This window comes from Nuphar pumila, chromosome 6 (genome assembly GCF_984573655.1).
Source record: "Nuphar pumila chromosome 6, dmNupPumi1.hap1.1, whole genome shotgun sequence".
NCBI lineage: Eukaryota > Viridiplantae > Streptophyta > Magnoliopsida > Nymphaeales > Nymphaeaceae > Nuphar > Nuphar pumila.
The window spans coordinates 20975550-21002284 of NC_143254.1; the positions used below are offsets into that span (position 1 = coordinate 20975550).

Genomic DNA, 26735 nt, shown 5'->3' on the forward strand with positions numbered 1-26735 from the left:
CTTTCTTATTTGATTCATTGCCTAAGGAAGTAAATGAATCATCTAGCATTGATGAAGTATGTGAGAGTGATATTGATTGCATCATTAATAAACCTAGTACTAATGACGATGATCATAATATTTTTGTTTTTTCCGACATGGTAATGATAATGATGTTTACAAAACCAATGATGTTCGTGAGATTAAAGTCTATTCCTGGTGAAACAATGAGGAACACCCATATACACTTAATAAATGAGACATGCCTTTGGAGGTCTGATCGTATATCCAAGGCCCTTAGTAGATTCGTATTCTATGAGGCATCTTCTAAATATAGAGCTTGTCTACTAGCTATTCATGCCTTCTATGAACGATTCACATACAAAGAGGCCAAGTAATATGCTCACTAGGTGGAAGCTATGAAAATTGAATTAGATACCCTCCATAGAGCCAAAACTTGGGAAATAGTAAGTCTTCCTTTAGGAAAGAAAACCATAGGATGTCGATGTGAGTGATGGAACATTAGAACGATACAAAGCTAGGTTGGTAGCCAAGTGGTATACTCAGGAATACAATATTGACTATGAAGAAACTTTTTCACCTGTACCCCTTCTCCTTTTTCTCGATGGGAGGGGCAGGGGTTAGGGTTTGAACATTATACCCCCTTTCCCCTTTTCTCAATGCTTTTTTTTAAGCTGAAAAAGGTAAAAAATGACCCTAAGAAGTAAGGGTGCAAACATTTTGGATTCAGTTGGTCTGAATCTAAATCCAAAATATAAATAATAGAATAGAATCCGGATCCGAATCTAAATTAGATCTAATGATGTTAGATTGTATCTGGATCCAATGTAGTTGTGTTAATATTGGATCCAAAAAAAATAGAAGAAAACAAGCTAGTGGGTCTATACTATTGAGTCCAACAAAGACATTACAATAAAAGGATAAAAACCTATGTCACAGGGATTCGGCTAGCAAGGTGCCGCACCCGCGTCGACGCGACTCGACGCGGGTGCGGCACCGGGTGCGGTAAACCCGACCCTAGGTGCGTTGACCGCACTCAGGGTCATTTTTGTCCATATTTTTTTGGATTTTTTTTAAATTGTTTTTTTGCCCTATGAAATGGGCTGCGGAATTTAAAAAAAATCTGGGGGGGGCGCTGCCTCCCTATAACTCTCCGCCAAGGGCGGCCCTCCTTGGACCGCTGACCGCGCAGCGGGACCCGCGCCGGGGGGAGCCGTCAGACCCCCCTATCTGCAAGGGCAAAAACAATGAATCAGGCTCCACAACTCATCACTTTCATCTTTGGGGACAACCATATAAGATAAAAAAATGGTAAAAAGCAAGTTGGGCATACATTCAAATATACATCTAAAAAAATCAATGCCTCTGCAAACATAAAACAAAAGGCTTCTCATGAAGAGGGATCAGTCTAGGAAGTTAATAAGTGTGTTGACTTCCATAGCCATCTGCAGGTGTTAACACATGACCATAAAATACACCCTTGAAGTTTAAAAATGACTTGGCGGTTCCATGCATTAATGGACACTAGTAGCTATTTTTGCAATTTTTTGTAAAAATAAGTTACACACTTATTAGCTGTGCATTCAAAATGCACAATTATTAATATGTTTTCCTAATAAAAATTACTAAAATGTCCATAATTGTGACAATTAATACACCTAATCACCATATCAATTTTTAAATTTGTTAGGGGCATAAAATTGTGGTGAACGTGCTAACATGCATAAATGTCATGGACCTTAACAACTACCATACATTCATACATATACACTATACATGATATATATATATATTTTACATTGTTGCCCCTGCCGCACCCCCGCACCCGGTTTTTTTGGAAGTGCCGAATCCCCGCACCCGCACCCATGTGACATAGACAAAACAAGTTAGTGGACAAAGGTTACACATATATAGAAGTGCCTTGCTTCCCGCTTCCTAAAATTTTAGGAGTGTTTCTGCTTCCCGCTCCTGCTTCCTTGATTGGCAACTCTGCTTCATTCACTGAGAATTTTACATAAAACACCTTCGATTGACCTCTTAGGGCTCAGTTTCGAGGTTTAGATTTAATAAAATAGATGCTTAAGGGCAAAACATGATAGATCTAGCTTCCTAGGGCTCATTTTGGTCAAATCCACTAATTTTTAGGATGATTTGTTCCAAAAACATAGGAAAGAATGTAGACATTGAGTTTGAAGAGAGAAAATGGGTCAAAGTTTTTAGCTTAAAAGGGGCTCTCAAATGTGGCTGTTTGTCACTTTTTGGCCAACAGAAAAGTTCAAAAAAGCATTGACCAGTGTTGTGAAAAGCGTTGAGGCGTAGCGAGGCGCTCCAACAAAAACCGGGGTGAGGCGTAAGCCTCGAGGCGTAAAGCATAAGCCTCAATTTTTTTTTTGAAAACTTTTAGAAACTTTTAAAAAATTATAAAAAATATCTAAAAATACAAATAAATATAGAAATGCTTTATTGATAAAATAACAACCAATAAGAAATAGAAAATATCAAATAAGTACTAAAAAATATGAGATTAACATATAAAAGTAACTAAAAACTGATTATATAAATGAAAAATATATGAGATTAACCAAAAAAAGTTAAAATATACTAAAAAACTTATTACATAACTGAAATAACTGGAAAATATATGAGATTAACCTACAAAAGTTAAAATATATGAGATTATTTTAAAAAATATGAGATTAACATATAAAAGTAACTAAAAAAATGATTACATAACTGGAAAATATATAAGATTAACCAATAAAAGAAAAAATATACTAAGAAACCGTTTACATAACTGGAAAATATATGAGATTAACCAACAAAAGTTAAAATATATGAGATTATTCTAAAAAATATGAGATTAACATATAAAAGTAACTAAAAAACTGATTACATAACTGGAAAATATATGAGATTAACCAACAAAAGTTAAAATATACTAAGAAACTGATTACATAACTGAAATAACTGGATAATATATGAGATTAACCTACAAAAGTTAAAATATATGAGATTATTCTAAAAAATATGAGATTAACATGTAAAAGTAACTAAAAACTGATTACATAACTGGAAAATATATGAGATTAACCAACAAAAGTTAAAATATACTAAGAAACTGATTACATAACTGAAATAACTGAAAAATATATGAGATTAACCTACAGAAGTTAAAATATATGAGATTATTCTAAAAAATATGAGATTAACATATAAAAGTAACTAAAAAACTGATTACATAACTGAAAATATATGAAATTAACCAACAAAAGTTAAAATATATTAAGAAACTAATTACATGACTGAAATAACTGAAAAATATACGAGATTAACCAACAAAAGTTAAAATATAGTAATATACTAAGAAACTTATTACATAACTGAAATAACTGAAAAATATATGAAATTAACCTACAAAAATCTTTTTGATTATGTCTCATAAGTCTTGTTGTGATTTTTTTTGCGCCTTGAAGCACAGAGGGCCGCGCCTTTTGCGCTTCAAGGCGCCTTTTTGATAACACTGGCTTTGACTCATGTTTTATATGGTGTATTATACAATAGGGTGCGATACACACCCACATCATATGATACGGGTTGATATGGCTTGATAATTGTAGCATAACAATCTTTTGTTAGGGTTGATACAACATATACATTACCGATAACATTTGATGTGGGGTCAGTTTGTAATGGTCTCAGTTGTCCTCAAATGATTCTAGAAGTCCGATAAATACGGAGGTAGAGTTGTGGTTTCTCTAAAATCAATTTCAGGATTTTGTGCTTGGCAAGAATCTTGATTTCATGGCCCATGTAAGAAAGTAGCGAACTGTTGCAAGATCTAGTACTAAGGCAAAATATTGTGATTTAGCATTCATAATATCATAAAAAATATGTATTTACAGTTTGATTGCAATATCGTGTTTAAAACTCGATGATTGTCGATACTTTCTTAAAATATAAATGCAATTGCATTGGCAACAAATCTCATCTTTCATGACAAACAAAAGCACATGTAAGTTGATTGCTGCTTTCTTTTTGAGGAAAAATTTAGTGCAAGGGATGTGCTAAGCACATTGGATCTTTCAATGTAAAAAAAGATCATTGGATCTGAACGTGGGGTGGAAAATATATTTGAAAACGGACACTAGGAAAAGCCTGTAACTTTTGCCTAAGATGCAAGTTTACATACTCATAGACATGTATTTGTTTTGATTGCAATGTAGTCATATCTCTGCCACAATGAATCCATTTTGGTTCAAAGCTTCTCTTTTTAGCCTTTGTTCTTGGGAAGAAGAAAATACAACAATAATTCTAATGTGTTTGAAATATGTAAGTATGTGTGCATTTAATAACAATATTAGTTTATTGTCCTCAGTATAGTGTGGCTTGTAAGCCATAATGTGTCCAAGGTTTTTAATGGCGTGAAGCGTAGTGAGACATTTTTGAAAATTCCGAATGAGGTATAAGCCTCAAAATTTTCAAGGTATAAAGTTAAAAAGATTTATTAGAAAACCTATTTCAACTATAAAATATACATAAATAATAACTGTTGCAAATTAAGCGCATCATACAATACCGATACTATAAAGGAGGTTATTCTTTGTTCAGTAGAATGTTGATTTGAATTGAAGATCTTTAAAAAGGTTTAGCCTTTGTAATAAGATTAGTCTTGAGTAAACAGAAAAAATAAATGAGTGCAAAGTCTATTTGTATTCTTCTACAAAGCTTCTAGTTGTGGCTTTATGATTAAGAATTCAAGAAAAACTTAAATTAAAAAGAAATGATTAATTAAAATCACAGGAGGCTGGACGTTGGATACTGATAGCTGCTAGGTGTGGTTATGGTAGGGAACATATTTCAAGGGAATGAGTAAGATCAGTAGGTTTGAGAAAAAATTATATAAGACTCTGCCATTCCTGATTAAAGTGTGAATTGATTGTTAATCTGTGATTTAATCAGTGTATATGGGGTTTAATTTGTATTACAAGGAGAAATTTAAGGCTGTAGGCTGACTTTTGATACAGAGTATAACCATTTTGGGGAATATTTTGTTTAGATCCAAGGAATTTTATTTTTAATTATATGATACATATGAGGCACTTACAGTCGTTGTAATTTTTATGAAATTGCCTTATAGAAGTGTGCATATGGCAAGTCAGTTTTAACTGTGTACAGTAGAAAAACAATATTATAGCCATTTCTTGTATATGAGAATTGAGATAATATAGTCAATGACAGGTTGCTGTAATTTGTGACTAGTGAGAGACATAGAACTTATTTTGTTGCCAGCTACAAATTGCATCCATGTTTTTTCACTGAAATGATCTGCTGTCCTTTTAAAATCCTGCTAAATGTTAATACTATATATCATGTGCATGTGTTGCATTCACTCAAGAGTCCATTGGGGTGTAGTGATTTGCAAGGAAAGCGGGAAGATGAGAGAGAGAGAGAGAGAGAGAGAGAGAGAGAGAGAGAGAGAGAGAGAGAGAGAGAGAGAGAGGTTGGCTAGCTTGGGGGGAGAGAATGGAGAGGCTGGGCTAGATTGGGTTGGTTGGGTAGGGATGGTTTGGGGTTGGTTGAGATGAGAATGTTAAGGTTTTAACCACCTATGCCTAACCCTTTTATAGTAGGGCACACTCCCAAAGAGATTCACAAGGAACTCTCTCTATTGCATTAAGCAATCTCAAGTAGGAACATGACCTAATGAGCCAAGAGGCTTGGGCTGAAACTTATATAGGCCACACCCCTCCTAACTACTCCCAATACATGTGGTAATTACATTCATGCCATCCCAGCCCCAAGTGAATACAAAAAGACCAAAATACAAGTAGAATTTACAAGACATGCCATGCTGCCCAAGTTGGCTTAGTTGGCTAGGTGTAGGTGCATGTATCAGCATGACTGATGGAGGTCAGTAAAGTACGTTAGGCAAGTGCTTCCTGGCATTAACTATTCTTCAGGAAATAACTTCTGCGTCCATTTTCACATAAGACAGCCATTTTGAATTTGTTGTTTTGGTTTGTCTAGGCTTCTAAATTTGATGTTGAAGCTTGTTTCTTTTAATTTATTCCTTTAAAATCAATATATAGTTGCCTAGTTGTAGATTATTCTTTTATTCATGAACATGGTTAGTACATGTGACCAGGGTTGTGATACGTGAAATTTTAGGTTGCAATGGAAGAAATTATGCTTGTATGAGATATATTAGGTATTTTAAGTTGGGAAGATGGTGTTGCTTTTGCCAGTTTGCAAAAATGTTCTTCTTTAGCTCTACGTAGTTTGGTTATTTTCCTGCAATTTGATAAAATTTGTAACATTCAAAATGCAAGATAATTGTGTTGAGTTCCTGTGCAACTTGAAAATGTGTATGGATGTTCTACGAAATCTTAATCTTGGTTACTTATGCCACTATTATTCATTCCATGGTGAGATACTATTGAAGTTATAATCAAGCTTTTTCATATTTTCCATTGAATTAGTGATTTTGAGGATTTCTTCCTTCTTTTAACTGTCCAGAAATTGTAAATATTCCAAAATCTGTATTCTGTAGATTGTTCTTGTTTGTACCTCTTATGTGAAATTATAGATTTTACTTCCAGGAAATGAAGAAATTCCAGAAAGCTTAATTTTGGTAAGCATCTTGTGGGAAGTTAATTTCCATTAACATCAGTATAGCCTCTATCACTTGTGTTTTAGAGTGGTTAGACATGCATTTGAAGATACCTTACTGTTAATTGACAGTCCCCATCAACATCACATCAAGAAGCATGTCAGTTTGTTATGGCTGATCATACAGCACAACTGTGCCTTCGAATTGTCCAGTGGCTTGAAGGGTTAGCATCAAAAGTTCTTGACTTGGAGAAAATGGTATAGCTTTTATTCAGTCTTCATTGTTCCTCAAGTTACAAGCTTCACGTGATGTATAATTCAATTCCCTTTTTATGCAAGACACTCAACATATGATCGATTTCTTTCAAGAAACACTTGTTTGGCAGTTCATGTTCATACTATTTTCTGGTGACTTCTTGGAGTTGTTTTGCTGCATCTATCGTTGTCTTCCAATTTTGTTCTGAATTCAGGAGCTGCAAGAGTTACTTTTGGACCAACTAAGCACTTTGGCAGATGTGTGAATTAGTGAAGTTGTTTTAATATTTAAAGTACATTAGAATTTATCTGGTCAGTGCTCATTTCTGTTGTAGGCTTTCAAATCTCAAATGGGAATTAATTTTTTGTGATTCTTGTGAAAACAACTTATAATAGTCAATCTCATATATTAAAGTTGATTGCGCAAGTATAGTAGTTGATATTTACTCAAAGTGCATTCGAATAATGTATATTGCATGAAAAATTTGTTAATTTTTAAACATAGTCTTGTAGACAGTTTTAGATGTGTTAGCTGCAATTTTCTTCATCTACCATTTGATTCTTTGTCAGATTTAGTTGCTAGGTTTGGTGTGCAGAGAACACATCGTTTAGGTGTGCAAATGAGATGTGAAGTTTTTGCCAGCATGTGATGCTAAGATGGTTATTGATGAATTGTGGTCTTGCAATAATATCAATTGTTTTTCTTGAGATGATTTTTTTAAAGAAAATCTTGGAGAATATATATAAATATGAAATAATAAAATAAAAAACTGAAGTAACTGTATTTCTTGAAAAATATAATAACTATATTATGATATTGTGTTTTGGGATGAAGGCGTAGTTGTTGTTGTTGTATATTATGATATTGTCCTGTTATCTGCATTTTAGAGACTTTTTCATTATTGTGGTATTTTAGAAAAAGCCTTTAAAAGCATGATATCAAGCTATCACCATACTTGGTGACAAATTAATATACATACATATGTATGCATGGATAATATGTGCATGTATGTATCATGATTTTTTATTTTACTTTAATGTTTTTTTTGGAAGGGGAAAATTTTGTGATAATTTAACTGTATCTCTAACTCTATTTGGCTTGATATTTGTGCAAATTCATCTTTTTTTAAAGATTAAAGTTTCCAATCTTGATTTCTTTAGTGACCTAATTGTCCTTTTGAAAACCACTTGTTTTTAACTTCTACTAAGTAAAGACTTTCTAGTACCATTTGTGAGAATGATTTTAGTGTGAGTTTGTGTTATTAGATTTTGGTATCTTGCTGTAGTTTCAGAGATGATGCGGAGAAGAGGAAGAGGAGAATAGTGCTGGTCATATCTCTGAATACATGTTTTCCAATGTGGGAATGTGTGGGTCTTCTACTTTATATGAACTTTCCTTTTAGTAATGTTACAACATTACCCCATCGATACAAAAGGAAAAACACAGCTAATATGGGTAATAAAAGAAACATCAAAGAATACTAAAAGCACACGTGAATATACATAACGACGCAGACTGATTATATTGGATCTGGATTTGGATCCAATCTAGATCGAGACCCAATCACATCACAATAGCCTTCCTCAAGTTGTACGTGGTCGGCACCATGGACAACTTGTTCTTGAGATACCTGGATCATTGTGTTGTAAGGCCTTTCTTGAACATATCAGCTATTTGATTCTCTGTTCCCACAAACTCTACTCCTAATTCTCCTTCAATTTTTTGTCTGATGAAGTGCTAATCAATGTCAATGTGCTTGGTTCTACCACGCTGAACAGAATTTAAAGATATTCGTTTTGCACGTTTTGCACTTTGATTATCACAAAATAATATCAACCTTGGCACTTTCTCCCCCAGTTCGGTCAAAAGATATCTTATCCAACTCAATTCTGATGTAGCTGCTGCCATAACCCTGTATTCTGCTTCAGTACTTGACTTATCAACAACTCATTGTTTTTTTACTACTACACAATACCAAATTTCTACTAAGAGAAACACAATACCCAAAAATAGACCTTTCATCTGGATCTCCTGCCCAATCAACATCTGAATATGCCATTAACATCAACATCTCCTCTCCTTGTGATCTCTTCCTATATACCAACCCATCTCCTGTTGTGCCCTTCAAGTACCTTAATATCTCTTTTGCTGCCTCCATATGATTGACCCTGGGTTCATGTATGAATTGAGATACTTGATTTACAACATATACTATATCTGGTTTAGTAAAAGTGAGGTATTAAAGCATACTCATTATACTTTTGTATTTAGTTGGATCACAATGCAACTCTCCTTTTGTGCAACTTAATCTCTAGTGTATTATTCTTGGTATGGAGACAAACTTACATTCTTTCATACAATTTTTAGCTGGCAGATCCATAGTATATTTGTGTTTTATCATAGCAAGGTCACCATTTTGAAACCGATCTACTTCCACCCTCAGGAAATACTTCAACTTCCCGATATCCTTCTTTTGAAACTTCATAGCAAAAACAATCTTGATCTCTTTAATATGCTCATCTGAATTCCCTGTCATAATGATATCATCAATATAAATAAGTAATAATGTCATCTTTCTTTTATTCTTGTAGATAAAAAGAGAGTGATCAATAGTAGGGATATCAATGGGTCAGGTTTGGTTCGTTCCCAGGTGGAACCAGACTTGGACCCAATTTTCGGGTATGGTATAGTTTCACTATAAGAGAAACTATACTCGAATCCGATAATAACTACATGAACCATACCCGGTAAAATATTTTTTTTTATCAATTTTACATTGAAAATTTGAGGGTCTTAATCGAAACTCGTGTCGGGCACGAGTCTGGTATAAAATTTCACAAGCTATACCTTGATCCATGTACTAATTCGACCATCGGGTCTGGACCCGGGTCTTAATCGAGTCTTCTTATTTATTACCATACCTGACCCCTATAGGGTTTTGTGGCTAAACGTCTCATCATAATCCAGGCCATACTTCTGGGTGTAGTCTTTTGCCACTTTATATCTTTCTATTGAACTATTGGTTTTATACTTTATCTTATATTCTCATTTCAAATCAACCACATTTTTCTTTGTAATTGTGAAATTCAGATAAGGGCTGGTCAACATCATTATGTTGTGCATTGCGTCGTTCAATATTCTCTATACATGGTTACACCTGTTCAATAATTATTTCAGGTGACTTCTCGTTGCCCTTTTGTGGGAGCTCTCCAGAATAAGGGTACGAGAATAATTCTACATTAAGCCATGGGTGATATAACTTTATATGAATAACTTCTTTACTTGTAGATGGTTGCTTCTTATCATTGACAACATTTTTAAAGAGTAGCTCATTAAACACAACATTCTGTGATATTTGAATACACTTTTCCAACGGATCATAGCAACAATAGTCTTTATAATCATCCACATATCCAACAAATTTACACACACGTGCTCTTTGGTTAAATTTGGTTCTCAACAATTTATCTACATGAACATAACTTGTGCAGCCCCATGCCTTCAACTCTTCATAATTTGGATGTTTTTCATACCACATAAAAAAATGATGACTTGTTTTGTAGACCTTTCATTGGCAACCTGTTTATTACAAACACTATATAGTGAAAAACTTCTGTCCACACAATTAAAGGCATGTCACTCACATGAACCATAACTAAACCACTCTCTACAATATGACTATTCTTTCTTTCTGCAACACCATTTTGTTAAGGTGTATATGGGCAAGATATCCTACGATTAATCCTATTATCATGCAAAAATTCAATGAATTCCTTTGAACAAAACTCTCCACCCCCATCACATTGGAAATTCACAATATAAAGATAAAGTTGATTCATAACAAAGGCATGGAACCAATGAAGATAGGAAAGACTTCAGATTTTTGCTTCATAAAATAAATCCATGAATAACGAGTAAAATCATAAACTTTCAGACGATGAATTCTTGGGTGTCGGAGCCCAAACATTAGAGTAAATAATTTCAAATGGTTTTGAAGTGCCTTTGTCAGATAAAGAAAAGGTAATACATGACTCTTTCACACTTGACAACTAGAACATAAAGAACCTTCACTATCTTTCCGAGACTAGACTCGAGAATCAAATGACTAGAAACAAGTTTTTCAACAAAAAACCTATTGCAATGAGCTAAACGATTATGCCATATTTTAGACTTATTTGACTCATGAATATTGGAAACATAAAAAAAGATGACGATGACAATGGCAACAACTTCAACTTTGATGACACGTTCAATTTTGACTCGACAGGCTTCATACGACTCTCCTTAAAAAGATACATATTCCCACATCTTTCCCCTTTAGGGAACACCTTCTTCATGAGAAGATCATTCACATAAGCAGAATCAGGGGTAAATACAATGCTAAAATTAGTATTGTCTACAAGTTTGAAAACATAATTTAAGTTTTTCTTGATTTGGAGAACATAAAAGATATTGGACAATGGAAGAGACTCAAAATTGGATATGGGAATAAAAACTTGACCAATATGTGATATGGGATGTCGAGTTCCATCACCTGTTATAACATTACTTTTTCCATGATAAGGAATCAATTCAGAAAACTTACTCACATCACCGCTGATATGGTTTGCTGCACCCAAATCAATATACCATATCCCTTGCTTGTTTTGTTTCATATTCAACCCGGTGAGTGCTCCCAATAACACATTCTTGTCCAAGGTAATATTGTTTGAACTACTCATCCCACTCGATTGTGCCATTTGCTGTCCTTGATTTTCACTTTCTTGTTTATTTTGAAACATGTTCCCTTCTGAGTTGTACCTTGGATAATCTTTGTACTAACAGTTTGCCTTTATATGACTATGTTTCTTGCACAAAAAGCAAGTGGGAACACCACATTCTCCTTGATTATTCGTCAAGGGGGGCATATTGGGCATCTGGAACAAGCCACGTCCACCTCCATTGTTTCTTCCTCGACCTCTACCTCTACCTCTACCTCCACGAAAATCATGACCTCTTCCACGAGATGACCTCGTAAAGAGGACATCATGTGCATCTCCTTGGCCTTTGTTAGCATTATCGAACAACCCCTTAAGCGACATCTCATAGTCAAGCAACTTAGGTTTCAGATTCTCAAAGGTAGGCTTCTCAAGACATGACATGGTGGTAGCTAAAACATGATACTCTGAACCTAGCCCATTGTTAGCTTGCTGCACTTTGTCTTTATCTCAAACTTCACACACAATAAGAGCAAGTTGATCCGTTATGCTCTTAATTTTGTTCAGATAATCCAGAATGCTGGTGTTGCTGTTTTTTTTCAAATTATGGAATTCATGCTTCAAATACATGAGTTTATACTCAGATATCTAAGAATATGTCTGAGCCAAGTGTATCCACAATTGCATAGGGGTGCAATCATCCGGAATCTCAATCAAAACTTCTTGAGAAAGCGCCAAAGTGATATAAGTAACAAATGTTTGATCTTTCTTCATCCAATTGATAAACCCTGGATTTCTAACCTGCATAGATTTAACAATCTTTCCTTACTTCTTTGTCATATTTATCTTCCTGCAAAACAAACTCTTGCAGGACCAAAACAAAGACATCCAGATAGATCATGACTCCTTATAAAAGGAGTAATTTGTTTTTTTTTAGATCAAGAAATTTGAATTATTGAGCTTTTTGTAGATTAACTGAGGAAGGAAATTAGATGAAAGATTTGGAGATTGAAGAGAATCCATGACACAATATGGGTAATAATTACAGAAATAAAAAAAGTAACTCAGGGATAATTCAAGAATAGAAGAAGGAAAGGCTGAGAAAGAATGAGAAAAGTAACATACTCCATGTGATTCATCATTGTACGATAAATAAATGGGATCATAAAAACTGTATTTTTTTGCTCTGCGCAGTACCAGAAAAATCAGATCCCTTGTATTAGCAACTTTATTTTACTTTTTAATGCAAAATGATGTACGCTACACAAGATAAGAGAAAATACCAAGAAGGATTATAGAGATTCAAGCCAAGTTTCACGCAAATCACAGTGGAAGTGCCTTAAAAATGTGATGATCACAAAAAAGCATGCAGATCAGATCTGATGTGCAATAATTTTAATATACCAAATCTGATCTTGAAAGAAAGAAGAAGAAATGAACCCTAACTCATGCAACAATTTAGTGTGATAAATATAAAATCAAGGAGATTGGATCATAGGAAGGACGGTTGGGAAATAAGATAATTAAAGGAAGATATTCAGGAAAGAAACCAGATGGAGAAGAAGATAAAATGAAACAGAATATAAGGAGATCTATAAAAACATTCAAGATCTATAACAAGTTAACAACTTACCTTGGATGACCCAATCAATGGAACCCTGCTTGGATACCATATTACATTTTGGTATCTTGCTGTAGTTTCGGAGATGCTGCAGGGAAGAGGAAGAGGAGAATATGTCTGGACAGATTTCTGAATACACATTTCCCAATCTGGGAACACGTCTTCTATTTTATATGAACTTTCCATTTAGTAATATTACATTACCCGATCAATACAAAAGGAAAAACACAGCTAATAGGGGTAATAAAGGGAACATAAACGAATACTAAAAGCACATGTGAATATACGTAAAGACTCAGGCTGAGTATATGCAAATGGAAAAATACAGCTAATAGGGGTAATAAAGGAAACATAAAAGAATACTAAAAGCACATGTGAATATACATAAATACCCAGTCTGAGTATATTGGATCTGGATCCGATCCAGATCCAGACCCAATCACGTCACAGTATGTGTGCGGACAAGGTTGTTTGGTACCATAATCTTTGTACACCATGCAAACTGTCTTTGTTTTCATATAGGATGTTGAATATGTGCTTTAAATTTCTTGCCTTCCTGTATTTTTTTCTTCCCCCCACACTAATGTTGCTTTCACCATAGCGGTTGCCATCAGTCCTAGTTCATACAACATTTTTTGCTATGCTGTCTTCGAGACTTCTTAATGTTATGCAATTGCATAAAGAATTGTTTATGGCTATTACTTGTTGGGGATCTTGTTTGCAAAATAGATGTTTTCTTGGCCATCTTTTACATCTTGATATGGTTGTCTATTGTGTTTCTCTCATATGGCATCTATTTTGTGACTTCTTTACATAGCCGGTTATGACAATTTTATCTTTAGGTTAGGGGGTGGCATGTTGGTTCATATCTTAATAATTCTGGCTTATGGCATCAAACTCAAAGGCTTCTGAAGAAGGGACATTGTGATTCTAGTCTTGTGCAACATTTAGATTTTGATGCCCCAACTCGTGAAGATGCTCGTTTGCTGCCTGAAGACAAGGTATTTATTCTACTGATTAACTAGACATTCTGAAATTTTGTATTTCTGCATCATTCATTCCTGGTGGTGACCGTATAAACTTGTTACTCGTAGAACGCATACAACATTATTAAAGTATGTAGTCAACCATTAAGGACAATGGCATCAGTGGATGTTTGGTTAACATCTGAGTTTCTTCATTGTTTTCAATAAGAATGAACAAACTAACATATTTGTGCATGACATGGAGATAGAGAAGTCCCTATGTAAAGCTTTGAGACTGAGTTGAGACCAGTGCTAGAAACACTACATGTTTTGCCCCTTGAAATGGTTGCATGTGAAACTGGTGTCATGCATTTATGTATGGTTCCAAATACTTCTTTCCTTTGCTGCAGGTATGAATTTGAATATGTGGTCTCTCAGTTAATAGGTCAAAAGACTCAAAACCATGTCCATTGACATACAAACAGGTCTTGTGTGCTTGTTTTGATACCCTGAAGACCAAATTGTCCTATAAAATAAACTTAGTTCAGAAAATTACTTGCATGTGAAAAGAAAGGGCAATGCAGAATAAGAAGATGGAAGCAAGATACAACTAAAGGTGCCCTAATTTGTTGGAATAAAGGAAAATTAGGTTATGAACAGATGAAAAAAATAATGTAGCGAATCTATGTAAGCGCGAGTAACATGCCTATCTAATTATAGTTCTTTTTTTTTTGCCATTTGGATCAAAGGTGATGGATATCCAAAGAGCCAAAGCAATGGTTTTTCACTGCTCAAACAGTAAAACCATATCAGAACTGATCCAAGATAAATTTAAATGATTATATCTTATATTTTTTTATTATAATGTGAAACACAATTTATAAACATTGTTCAGCAAAATTTCCACAGAATGTTAAAAAGTTTCTTTATAATTTATTGTTCTTCTTATAAATCACTGTTCAAAAACCTGGTGACTTGGGAATAACTTCATCAAGTGATGTCTCGGACCGAGTCAACTGGGTGAATCGGGAATGTTTTGTCAACTTTTACTTTTATATAAAATTAGTGCATTAATATCATACTAGAAAACAGCATGTCCTTGTGGTTAGGTCACACTCTCACGCACACACACTTAATGTGCACACAAACACACGTGGGGATGTCAATGGGTTGGATTTTAGCCAATAGCCTACCAAATCTGATTCTGTTTAGCCCTATGTCACATGGGTACGAGTACGGAGGGTACACCACAGCAATTTAAAAAAATGAGGGTACGGGGACACAGCTGTGTGTGTGTATATATATATATATATATATCTGTGTGTGTGTGTTGATAAATAGAGTTTGAGTTTGGATCTATAATAAGGTCCATATATTTTTTTTGGAAGAGAATAATAAGGTCCATATCAAAAATAAAAAAAGTTTGTAAGGGAGGCAACTAATTTTTTGAAAAAAGGGGCAGGGGAATATCAGAAATTAAAGAAAAAGTTTGTAAGGGAGGGGGTGTATGTAATTTTTAAAAATAAAGGTGAGGGGGAATGAAATTCTCTTTTTAATAAAAAGGGCACAAAATCTCTTTCTCTAGGTCTCTGTGGCTGATTTGAAGAAGAAAAACAAGAGGAGGATCCAATATGTTCTCTCTCTCTTTCTCGTCTTCTTCCTTCTCTTCCTCTCCTCTTTCTCTTTCGTCTTCTTCTTCCTTCCCCTCCTCTTTTTCTTTCATCTTCTCCTCCTTTTTTTTCTTTCATCTTCTTCTTCCTTCTCCTCCTTTCTCTTTTTCTTTTTTTTTTCCTTCTCCTCCTGTTTCTTTTTTTTCTTCTTCTTCTTTTTCTTCTTCCTTCTCTTTCTTTTGCTTCCTCCACCTCCTCTTTCTTTTTCTTCCTCCTCCTCCTTTTTCTTCTTCCTCCCTGCCTTTCACCGAGGTCAAACAAAAAAAATTGGGTTGGCACGAGGTTGGACCCGTCCCGATCCGGACCAGCACATACCCGTGCTGCATCCGGGACCGGTACCCGTGTCGACACGGGTACGGCTGCCTGGTTGCCGTGTCTATGTGACATAGTTTTAGCCAGACCTGGTAAGCCAAAACAGTAGCTGATTTTTAATTGGACTCAAATATGGTTTCCGATTTTTGTTACCGAATTTGATGGATATCTCATTTTGACAGTTATCTGAATCCTGTTACAAGAAAAAAAAACGGATTTGAGAGAGGGAGAGAGTCCAGGACCCCTTTAAAAATCTCACTTGCATGTGCTTTTTGTTTAATCTAAATCCATGGATATGTTTATCTTTGTTTATTTATTAAGAACCATGCTTTTGATCAAATCAATTTAACAAGAATTCTTGATTTTTAGTTAATCAACTTTTTTGGTGCAATATTAACTGTTGATTTTTTTTCACAGAAATGGATTGTTTTCTTTATTTTGGAGAGGTGGCAAAGCTGTGTAATATAAAGGATCAGCAAATGAGGAAAAAAAACTTCTATTAAACAAAAGTAAAGCATCAAACTCAAAATATCAATTAAGGAGCATGCAGGGAAAACCCCAAAGATATTTTTTAGCATCATCACTTCAAGAAATCAAAAAGTAAAAGATATGTGAAACAAAGTGACCCAAAACAAAAGATACAAAAATCTGTACAAAGGCCATCAATGCAACATCATCTTGAGGATGTACCACGAAAAGGAACACCAGGACGTAAACAATGCCCTGCATGAGTGAATATAACGGTTTTCATTGACGGTTGACCTGAAGCTAATGGGCAATAAATATAACAGTTATTGCACATACCAAAATAAGGTGTTTGTCTGCCATGTCATTGTCATTGATAATAGAAAAATCTGAAGCTCATGCTGAAGGGGATGTAAAGAGCACTGAAAATAATTAAGATACTAATAGGTGGATCTTCTGATGGTCAGGCCTTATCTCTAGGCTATGAACCAAGGTTTCCAAACTAGGAAGCGGAAGCGGGAAACGATACGGGAAGCTGAAGCGAGAAGCGAGGCATTTTAAAATTTATACGAAGCGGGAAGCGAAGTTTCAATTTAAAAGCAAGATATGAATAAAAAATGAAGCCATATGGAATCAAACAAGAAACAAATAAAAATTAAAATAAAATTGATCATTCTTATATTTCATGATTTTTCTGGAAAAGAGTTAAATTTTTTGTTAAAATCTAACAATGTTGGTTACCAATTTAAAGAAAGTACATGAAAAGTAAGTGAGCGTGAGAGAAAATACATGAAAAAGATGAAAAGAAACATGAGAAAAGTATATAGCATGCATAGACCATGTATATGAGAAGCATAGAAGAAGCGTGGGAGAATCGAGCTTCCCATGAAGTTTCGGAAGTGAGGAGTATCGCGCTTCCGAAGCGAGTTTCCGGGAAGCAAGCTTCCCACCTATCTATGAAGCTTCTGGTAATTCTGCTATGAACATTGTGCAGACTTCAAAGTCTTTGAGCAGCACATTATATAATTTATTCCTTAGCGACCACTAATATGGTGTAGCAGAAAGCTTCTAAAACTGTTAAGACCAATGGCAACAATAGCAGTGCAGGAATGAATTTATTAGCAGTCTACTGCAAAAATTGACACAAGTCATTTGTTTACAAGAGAACAAGGGTTGGAATCATGCTATGGATTCTACGATCACGGTGCATTTGTTTTGTGGGCTACTCCTTCATCGATGGTGATGCTTTGGAGAAAGCACCCCTGAAAACAATTCACCTCCACAATCACACATGGAAAACAGTAGAAAATGCCCATGATCAACAAACTTCAGGGGAAAAATTGGAAACATTGCATTCATTTAGAGTGTTAGATTATTCATGAAAAGATGACCTTTAAGATAATCTTTGAGAATGTTAATAGATACAACATTGAAAGTTACACCGTAATGGTATGTACCACATATAAATCCTTTGGATGTGAGCTGCATGTTGCTTTGCTATCTATATTCTTCCATCAATGTTTCCCCCAGAAAGCCATTATTACAAAGTAATTTTTGTATTTTTTTTCCACCAGGCACCAAACAAACAATACAAAGGAAAGCAACCACTGTATAAATCATCATTGTAAATCACAAGCAAAGGTGCCCAACCCAAGGGATGGGCTTAAGAATATCTCTATACATCATGTACATGCAACCGAACAAACCAATAAAAGATTTAAACAAATAATGCAAAGCCCAAAGCAACTTTTTCTATAAGAAAAGAATACTGACTTTCTCAGTGTATAAATGAATGTGGAGCAAGAAATGCAACATAACGTATCAATAAAGGATGTACACAAATAAGGTAAAAGTAAAACCAACTTTATTTTCTGCCCAAAAGGAAAATATACCATTTTATGCGATAACTGAACAATTAAACGGTTACAGAAAGAGTAAACTTTCCTAAAGGGAAAAAAATCCTTTCAAAATCAGTGTCGATTTCTGGGAGCTTTCAAAACTTCATTTTCCTCCCTTAATCGGGGCAACTGACAAGAACATAAATTACAGTAGCTTCACAACTGAAAGATGGAGAATTGCAACCAGGAGATGCAAGGTTATCATCTTGGTACAACTGAATCAGAAAGGAGTTGAGAAAACCATTGTTTAAAAATTCGCTGGGTTGACCTGGTGACTCGGTTGACTCGGCCCTGATCGCCTAGTCACCTGGTCAAAACTAGGTGTGACCCGACTTTAACAAAACTCGGCCGAGTCATGGGCGAGTCATGCATATATATACATATATAATATATTATATATATAATTAGATATATTATATGAATATAGTGTAAACATTATGTATATTATATTATAAAAATATGATTATGCATGTATTAATATAATTTTACATTAAATATATTATAAAAATATCATATAATGCATATTATGTATAATATATGGGTAAAATACTATATAATATAGATAATATATACATATATTTATATATTTTATATAAAATAAAAGGTAACATGACCCGGCCGAGTCATGAGTCGCTCGAGAACGAGCCGAGTGACAAGTCACCGGGTTTTAAAACACTAGAGAAAACGGTAAATTGCGAGAGCAACAAGATTCCGTATAATCCTAACTGCAAGTTTTTTGTTGTCACTTGTCTGAGAAGGTCCTCAAGTAAATGGAGGCAGCATAAAAAGAGGACCTGAAAACAAACATGTAGGCTTTGTTAAAATGTAACATGTAAAGACATATAATATATATATATATATATATATTATTTTAAATATATATATACATATATTTTCATATCGCCGACCCCAATTGTTTTGGGATGAAGGCGTAGTTGTTGTTGTTGTTGTATATACATATATTATATTTATATTTTTATTTCTTTTTTATTCTTTATTTTATTTTTTTCTAGTTCACTTTGAACTAGATGGTCAAGATCTTGACCAAATTTATAGTCGTTGGACCTAGTCCAACGGCTATAAATAGAGCCGTTGGACTATGTCCAATGACTCGTAGGAAAAGCTCCTTAAGAGCTCTTCCCTCCACTCTCTATTTTTTGTATATATAGGGGTGAACCCCTCCTTTGTAAGACAATGCTTCTTAAGCATTTTGTGTATTAATAAATCATTATTTATTTTTCAAGTGTTCTTCCATTTATACCCTTTCAAGGGTCATGCTTGTAGTGTCTCCAATAGACACATGTTTGTGAGTTCATGCATTTATGGAAGATCACCATTTGATTATAGGCTTGCTAAAGAACATGTAAAAGGTCTCAGACACTGCTTACAAACAAAATGATCCGACAAAAGTAAAACAATTTTAAATGAAAAAACAACATCCAAGTATTAAAGAGAAAGAAAAACCCAATCTGAAAATGAAAAGAAAGCCTAATTGTAATAGGAACAACAACAACAACAACAACTACGCCTTCATCCCAAAATAATTGGGGTCGGCGATATGAACCAAAAAAGAAAGTCATTATGGGTCTTCCACATGAATCCTTCTCCAATCATTTCTATCCAATGCCATGTCCTCGGTGAGGTTCAAAGCATTCATATCCTTTCCTATCACCTCCATCCATGTCTTTCTAGGCCTACCCCGACCTCTTTTAACTAATATATTTTCCCATTTCTCCATCATTCTAACTGGAGCATCATTAGGCCTTCGCCGAATATGTCCAAACCACCGTAAACGATTCTCCCTCATCTTATTTTCAATGGGTGCAATGCCTACCTTCTTACGTATTTCCTCGTTCTGAATCTTATCTTTTATTGTATTTCCACACATCCATCTCAGCATACGCATCTCAGCTACACTCATTTTTTGAATATGATGTCTCTTGGCAGCCCAACATTCCGTACCATATAGTAAAGCAAGTTTAATAGTCGTCCTAATTGTAATAGGAAAAGGTGAAGAAATGAAAAGGGTGACAAAAAGAAAAGATGGGTACCTCAAAGAAATTGAGCGAAGAGAGAGTGTAGTAGCTCTCTACTTCTCCTCCTTGGAGCTAACAGGGGAACATACAAGTGAGAGGCCATGGTCACTGGGAACACACGAAACTAGGGGTGGCAATCGGGTCGGGTTGTCGGGCTGTGTCAGCGGGTTGGTGGGTCATCATACCTCAACACGAACCCGACCCGTTTATTAAACGGGTCGGCTGTGGCAAACACGAACCCAACCCATTTATTAAACGGGTTACCCGACACGACACGGTTAATCCGTTTAATAAACGGGTCGGGTAAACAGGTTGGCGGGTTGGGTTCAGGGTTTTACATTGAAAAGTTTACGGGTTGGGTTCGGGTAAACGGGTTGACCCGACCCGCCTAACCCGTTTATTAAACGGGTTGGCGGGTTGGCATACCCTTAACACGAACCCGACCCGTTTAATAAACGGGTTAGGAGGATCGACCCGTTTACGACACGAACCCGTTTAAGCCAAACCCGAACCCGCCTAAGAAGCAGGTTGGCGGGTCATGTCAGAAATTGCCACCCCTACACGAAACATAATGGCTTTCTCTCTTCTACTTTCTAATTTCTCCCCTTTTTTTCTTTTTCATAGTATTATCTCGGTTATGATTCTTACATGCTCATACAACTCTAAATTATCAAGTATTAAATTGCAAATGGGAAAGAAATGTGCATTTTATGGTTTTGTTTGAATAATTCTTTAAATCTCTCTTTTATCTCTTATATATATGTATGTGTTGTCGTGTCCAAGTATCTAGTTTTTTATTATTCGCGGTGTCCGATACTTCTTCACGTGTTGGAGACCGGCACTAGTGTGAGTTTCCAAGTAACATAGGTTATGATATATATATATATATATATATATATATATATATATATATATATATAATAAAAAAGAGACATATGCAGCATTTATTGGAATGCCCTTAAATATGAAAGCTATTACATGCATGTGATGTTCATGACGGGGGTAGTCTCCCCTAAAAGTAAAAAATAACAATTCTAGAAAAGTCTTGAAAGCCATTATAAATAGCTATGTAATTTTTAAAAAAAATTACAACCTAGCAAATTTTTGGTTCCTCAATGCCCTTGATTGCTCCTTTATAAGTAGTATAGATAAATAGCTAAAGAGCTACAGAAAAAACATGATTTCTTATAAACTTATGAAATAAGTCAAATAACATTATGATAAGCTACAACTATGATATATTTATTTATTTAGTAATAAAAAGTCAAATGACTAAGCTAGTTTTGTAAATGTATATTGTTTGACATACATCATGACTAACTTTCAAGATCAACAATCAAATAAAAAAAACAAGCATTAAACTTTTCACACTAAGAATATCAATTAATAACATCACAATTTGAGAAAACTGTTGTAAAAAAATTATCAAATTTAACATATCATACACTCAACCAGCAGCTGCCTTCTTTTTCTTTTCTAAAGATTATGGGAAGTTGACAATAATGATCAGCTCAGCATAGATATTCAATAGGTTGTTCCAGAGGTAATCAACCCGAAATAGATTTTATAAGGAAAATCATACCAATTCATGGTAAAGCAGCTCAAACAGATTTAGTGAATTATATAAGATGAATAAATTTATGCAATGGGTTCATCTATGGGAATTTTGTATTACACCATAATCTTTTATATGAGGGATATTCCTGCGGGAAAATCATCCTTGCAAACTAGTTCAGTGTAAGGTATCAACTTGGCAGGTGTGATGTCATTCAGTTGTCATTCGACGTTCTGACTTTGGCTTTATTGTACATGACACATAATCTTGAGTATTGTTAGAAATAAGTATAACATGTTTCTTTTTAACACATTAGAAACAAGAGGACTCTCTGTTAGAAGACATATGGATTTTATTAAGGGCTGGGCGATTGGATGAGGCATGTGAGCTTTGTCGTTCTGCTGGACAGGTACATATCACAATTTTACCTTCTATGCAGTTTTATGCTTAGATGAAGTGGTATTCTCGGAGTTATTCATTGATACAACCTTACAATGAGATCTTATTTTTTTCCTCATGCAAGCCGTGGAGAGCAGGTACCTTGTGTCCGTTTGGTGGCCTGGATCAATTTCCTTCTGTTGAAGCACTGCATAAAACTGGGAAGAACCGAGCACTACAGGCCATTGAACTAGAAAGTGGCATTGGGTATCAGCGCCGTCTCTGGAAATGGACTTGTTATTGTGCTTCAGAGGTAAAGCATGTGAAAATAGTTCATGCAAATAATGTTCTTGATTAATATTGTACTCTCGGCATTGTTATTGTTTCGTGCTTTTGGTTCTTCTGTTAAGGGTTAGAAACCTATTGTTGTCAATGTGTTTGAGTTATTGTTATCTGCTTGTAAAGACTGAAATATTTTCGTTCAATGGAAATTGGATCACTTGTTATTGTGAATGGGAACATTGTAGGTTTGTTCTTAGGATTTTGATTTTCTCAAGGTGTGGGTACAATGGAATCTGATTTAATACCTCATCTTTAGGAGCATGAGTACCATTGCACTTTGCACGTGTTCCTTACTGTAGTTGGTAAGAGGGATTGCTGGGGATTTTTCTCCAGTGTCAGTAGAATCTATGGCAATGAAAATCATCCTGTATTATTGCATGAATTATTGAAGATAACTGGAGGAGAACCTTGTGGGATTCCTCTACTATGTGAACTAGCTCCTCTCAGTGAAGGGTCGGTTGTCTCCTTTTCGTTGTTTGAGAAGTTCACCTTCTATTGCATTCATATTCTTTTTTAAGCCTTTATCTATTTTCTGTTTACTATACCTGCTATTTGGACGATTTGAGCTATTAATATTAGGGTATGTTATTTTTAACCTGCCTCTTATCCTATCCGTGACCAAGAACAAAAGCTCCAAGAAGTGGTTTTTACATAGGGGGAACTCCCCTATTTATAAGCAAGCAAGAAGCTATGGAGGGGCTCCACTAGCTGTTGGGGCCCCTCCAACGGTTAAAATTCTAACCGTTGGAGAGGCCCAACAGCTAGTGTTGAGCCCCCTCCAAGTTGACTTGAGTCAACAAAAAAGGAAAAATAAAATGAAAAAGAAAAAAAAGAAAAGAAGAAAAAGTAAAAGTACAAAAACATTACAGCATATTCATAATTATGAATATGCGCAAAAGAAGGGAAATGACTATAATACCCTTACGAGTTTTACAAGAATAGAGAGAAACATATATATATATATATATATATATATATACATATATACATCATGTATATGTATCTCTCTTTATATATATATGTAAATATATACAAAAGAGAGATACAATTTAACACCCTCCCTCAAACTTAGGGCATAATGACCGAAAGTTTGCTAAGGAGAAAGTTGAATCTTGAAGAGTAAAGCGCCTTGGTGAAGAAATCTGCCAACTGATATTCTGAAGTCACATAAGGAAGGTCGATGACTTTTTGTAGATATGCCTCTCTGACATAATGGCAGTCCATCTCAATATGCTTTGTCCGCTCATGAAAAGTGTGCCGCTCATGCAAAGTGCGATTCTTAGCAATATAGATTGCACTCTTATTATCACAACACAACTTGTGGGTTCTTGAATTGGAATTCCCATGTCTTGCAGCAACTGATGAATCCAGACAATCTCCATAGTTGTATAAGCCATGGCTCGATATTCTGCTTCGGTGGACGATAGAGACACCTTCTGTTGTTTCTTACATCTGCATGAGATCAGGGATTCACCTAAAAAAATGCAAAAGCCTGTAGTGGAGTGACGATTATTTGGGTCACCTCCTCAATCAGAGTCAGTATATGCAATTAAATTTAACTCAGAAGATGAGGAAAGAAAAACTCCCTTGTTTAAAGTTTCTTTTATGTATCTGACAACTCTGAGAACGACACTCATATGAACGGATGTAGGAGCATGCTGAAATTGGCTTGCAGTATGCACAACATGAGAGATGTCCGACCTTGTGATGCTAAGATACATTAGAGATCCCACAAGTTGCCGGTAGGGGGTAGGATCCTCCAAAGGTTTCCCATCATTGATCTTCATTTTTGATCCCACAATTTCAGGGGTCTCACAGATTTTATCATCAGTAATACTTGATCTGTCAAGAATCTCACAAGCAAGTTTAGTTTGAGACAAAAAATAGTCTCTATGAGAGTAGGCTACCTCGATACCAAGAAAGTAAGTCAGATACCCAAAATCTGACATTTCAAACCTTTCTTTTAAAGTGGTTTTAATGTTTCTGATGCCCTTTATGTCACTACCTGTTATCAACATATCATCAACATACAACAGTAAAATCACAATTCCTGCATTAGACTTTTTGACGAACAGAGCATTGTCTGTGTAGCATGAGGTAAAACCATCTTGAACCATCACATCATTAAATCGATCATACCAAGCCTTAGGGGCTTGTTTTAAACCATAAAGCGCTTTTTGCAAACGAAAGACTTTCCCCTTTGGTACGTCCATACCAGGAGGAGCATCCATGTAGACCTCTTCATTAAGGTCCCCATTTAGAAAGACATTTTTAACATCCATTTGGTAAATGTTCTATTTTTTAACAGATGCAATGGTGATCAAACATCTTACAGTAACCATTCGTGCAACGGGGGCAAAGGTTTCTTCGTAATCGATGCCGTATTTTTGACTATATCCTTTTGCGACAATGCGGGCTTTATATCTTTCGAGAGTGCCATCACTCTTGGTTTTGACTTTAAAAACCCATCTGCATCCTATTGTTTTCTTTCCTTTTGGAAGACATTGAAAAATCCAAGTTTTGGCTTTGTTGAGGGCTCTAAGTTCGTTGTCCATGGCATCCCTCCACTCTATCATTTCCTTAGCTTCCTTAAAATTTCTAGGTTCTTGATATGAGTGAATGACACTAAGACATGCCCTATGCTTTGGAGAAAAAGACTCATAGGATATAAATCTAGAAGGATTTTTTCTAGATCTTTCAGTTCTTCGAGAGTGGTTGGAAGATTCACTAAGGTCACTATATTTATCTATTGCACTTCTAAAAGTGCTTTTATCTCTATGTGTATAGGTAATTGGTTCATTTATCATTTCTTCTTCATTATGAATGGTTTGAGGAATACTTTCACTTATATCCTCATTCACATTCAATTCATCATCGCTAAAAAAATCTTCATTTCTAGATAATAGTTCAAACAAAAAAGAGTAATCGGCATTATCTTCATGAGTTTTGTGTTCTTTAAAACCACTCATGTTTTCTAAAAAGGTTACATTTCTTGAAACATATAGTTTATCATTTTTAATATCATAACACCTAAAACCTTTTTGTGTTTCCGAATATCCCCAAAACGCACAAAGAATAGCTTTGGGAGATAATTTATCATTCTTATCGGTGAGAACAAAACATTTACAAAAAAAAATTCTTAACCTATTGTAATCGGGTTCTTTTTTATACAAGATTTCATATGGAGATATTTGATTCAAGTTTTTGGATGAAAATCGGTTTATGAGATAAACCGATGCAAGAGCCGCTTCGGCCCAAAATCTTTTTGGAATTTTTTGAGAAATGAGCAAAGTTCTTGTAGTTTCAATTATGTGTCTATGTTTTTGTTCGGTCAACCCATTTTGTTGAGGAGTTTTGGGGCAAGACCTTTGATGAACAATCCCATTATTTTCAATATAACTTTTGAAATCATTTGAGAGATATTCTCCCCCGGAATCGATTCTAAGAATTTGTAATTTACTATTGAATTGATTTTGTATTATATTGTGCAAAACCTTAAAAGTAGAGAAAACCTCATGTTTATGTTTGAGGAAGTATATCCAACTATACCTTGAGAAATCATCCACATAAATAACATAATACGAAAAACCTCCCTTAGACACAACGAGTGCCGATCTCCAAACATCCGAATGCACAATTTCAAAAGGCTTAGTTGAAAACATAGTTCTTTGTCCAAAAGGTAAGCTTCTCATTTTACCAAGAATACAATCATTACAATTGAAATTGTCTTTACATAAAGTTTTAGCAAAATGTAAATTAGAAAGCTTGACAATATTTGGATGCCCAAGGCGTTTATGCCAAACATTTATATCTTTATGTTGGGCAATATTACAAAAAGAGGGTTTTGAAATTTAAAGAAATTCCATAAGATAAAGATCTCCCTTCCTAGAGCCTTCCCCAATCAACTTTCCGGACCGACGATCCTGTATCC

At 34.9% G+C, this 26735-nt stretch overlaps 1 protein-coding gene across 2 annotated transcripts in view; it reads left to right on the top strand.

Annotated features, from left to right (window-relative positions):
• Positions 1 to 26735, top strand: part of LOC149834263 (nuclear pore complex protein) — a 102305-nt gene that overhangs the window by 27510 nt on the left and 48060 nt on the right. For both annotated transcript variants that reach the window (XM_090011301.1, XM_090011302.1), the window contains exons 5-9: positions 6598 to 6631; positions 6742 to 6867; positions 14026 to 14184; positions 22401 to 22493; positions 22608 to 22775. In XM_090011301.1, coding sequence (XP_089867427.1) covers positions 6598 to 6631; positions 6742 to 6867; positions 14026 to 14184; positions 22401 to 22493; positions 22608 to 22775 — 580 coding nt within the window. The remainder of the gene's footprint in view (positions 1 to 6597; positions 6632 to 6741; positions 6868 to 14025; positions 14185 to 22400; positions 22494 to 22607; positions 22776 to 26735) is intronic.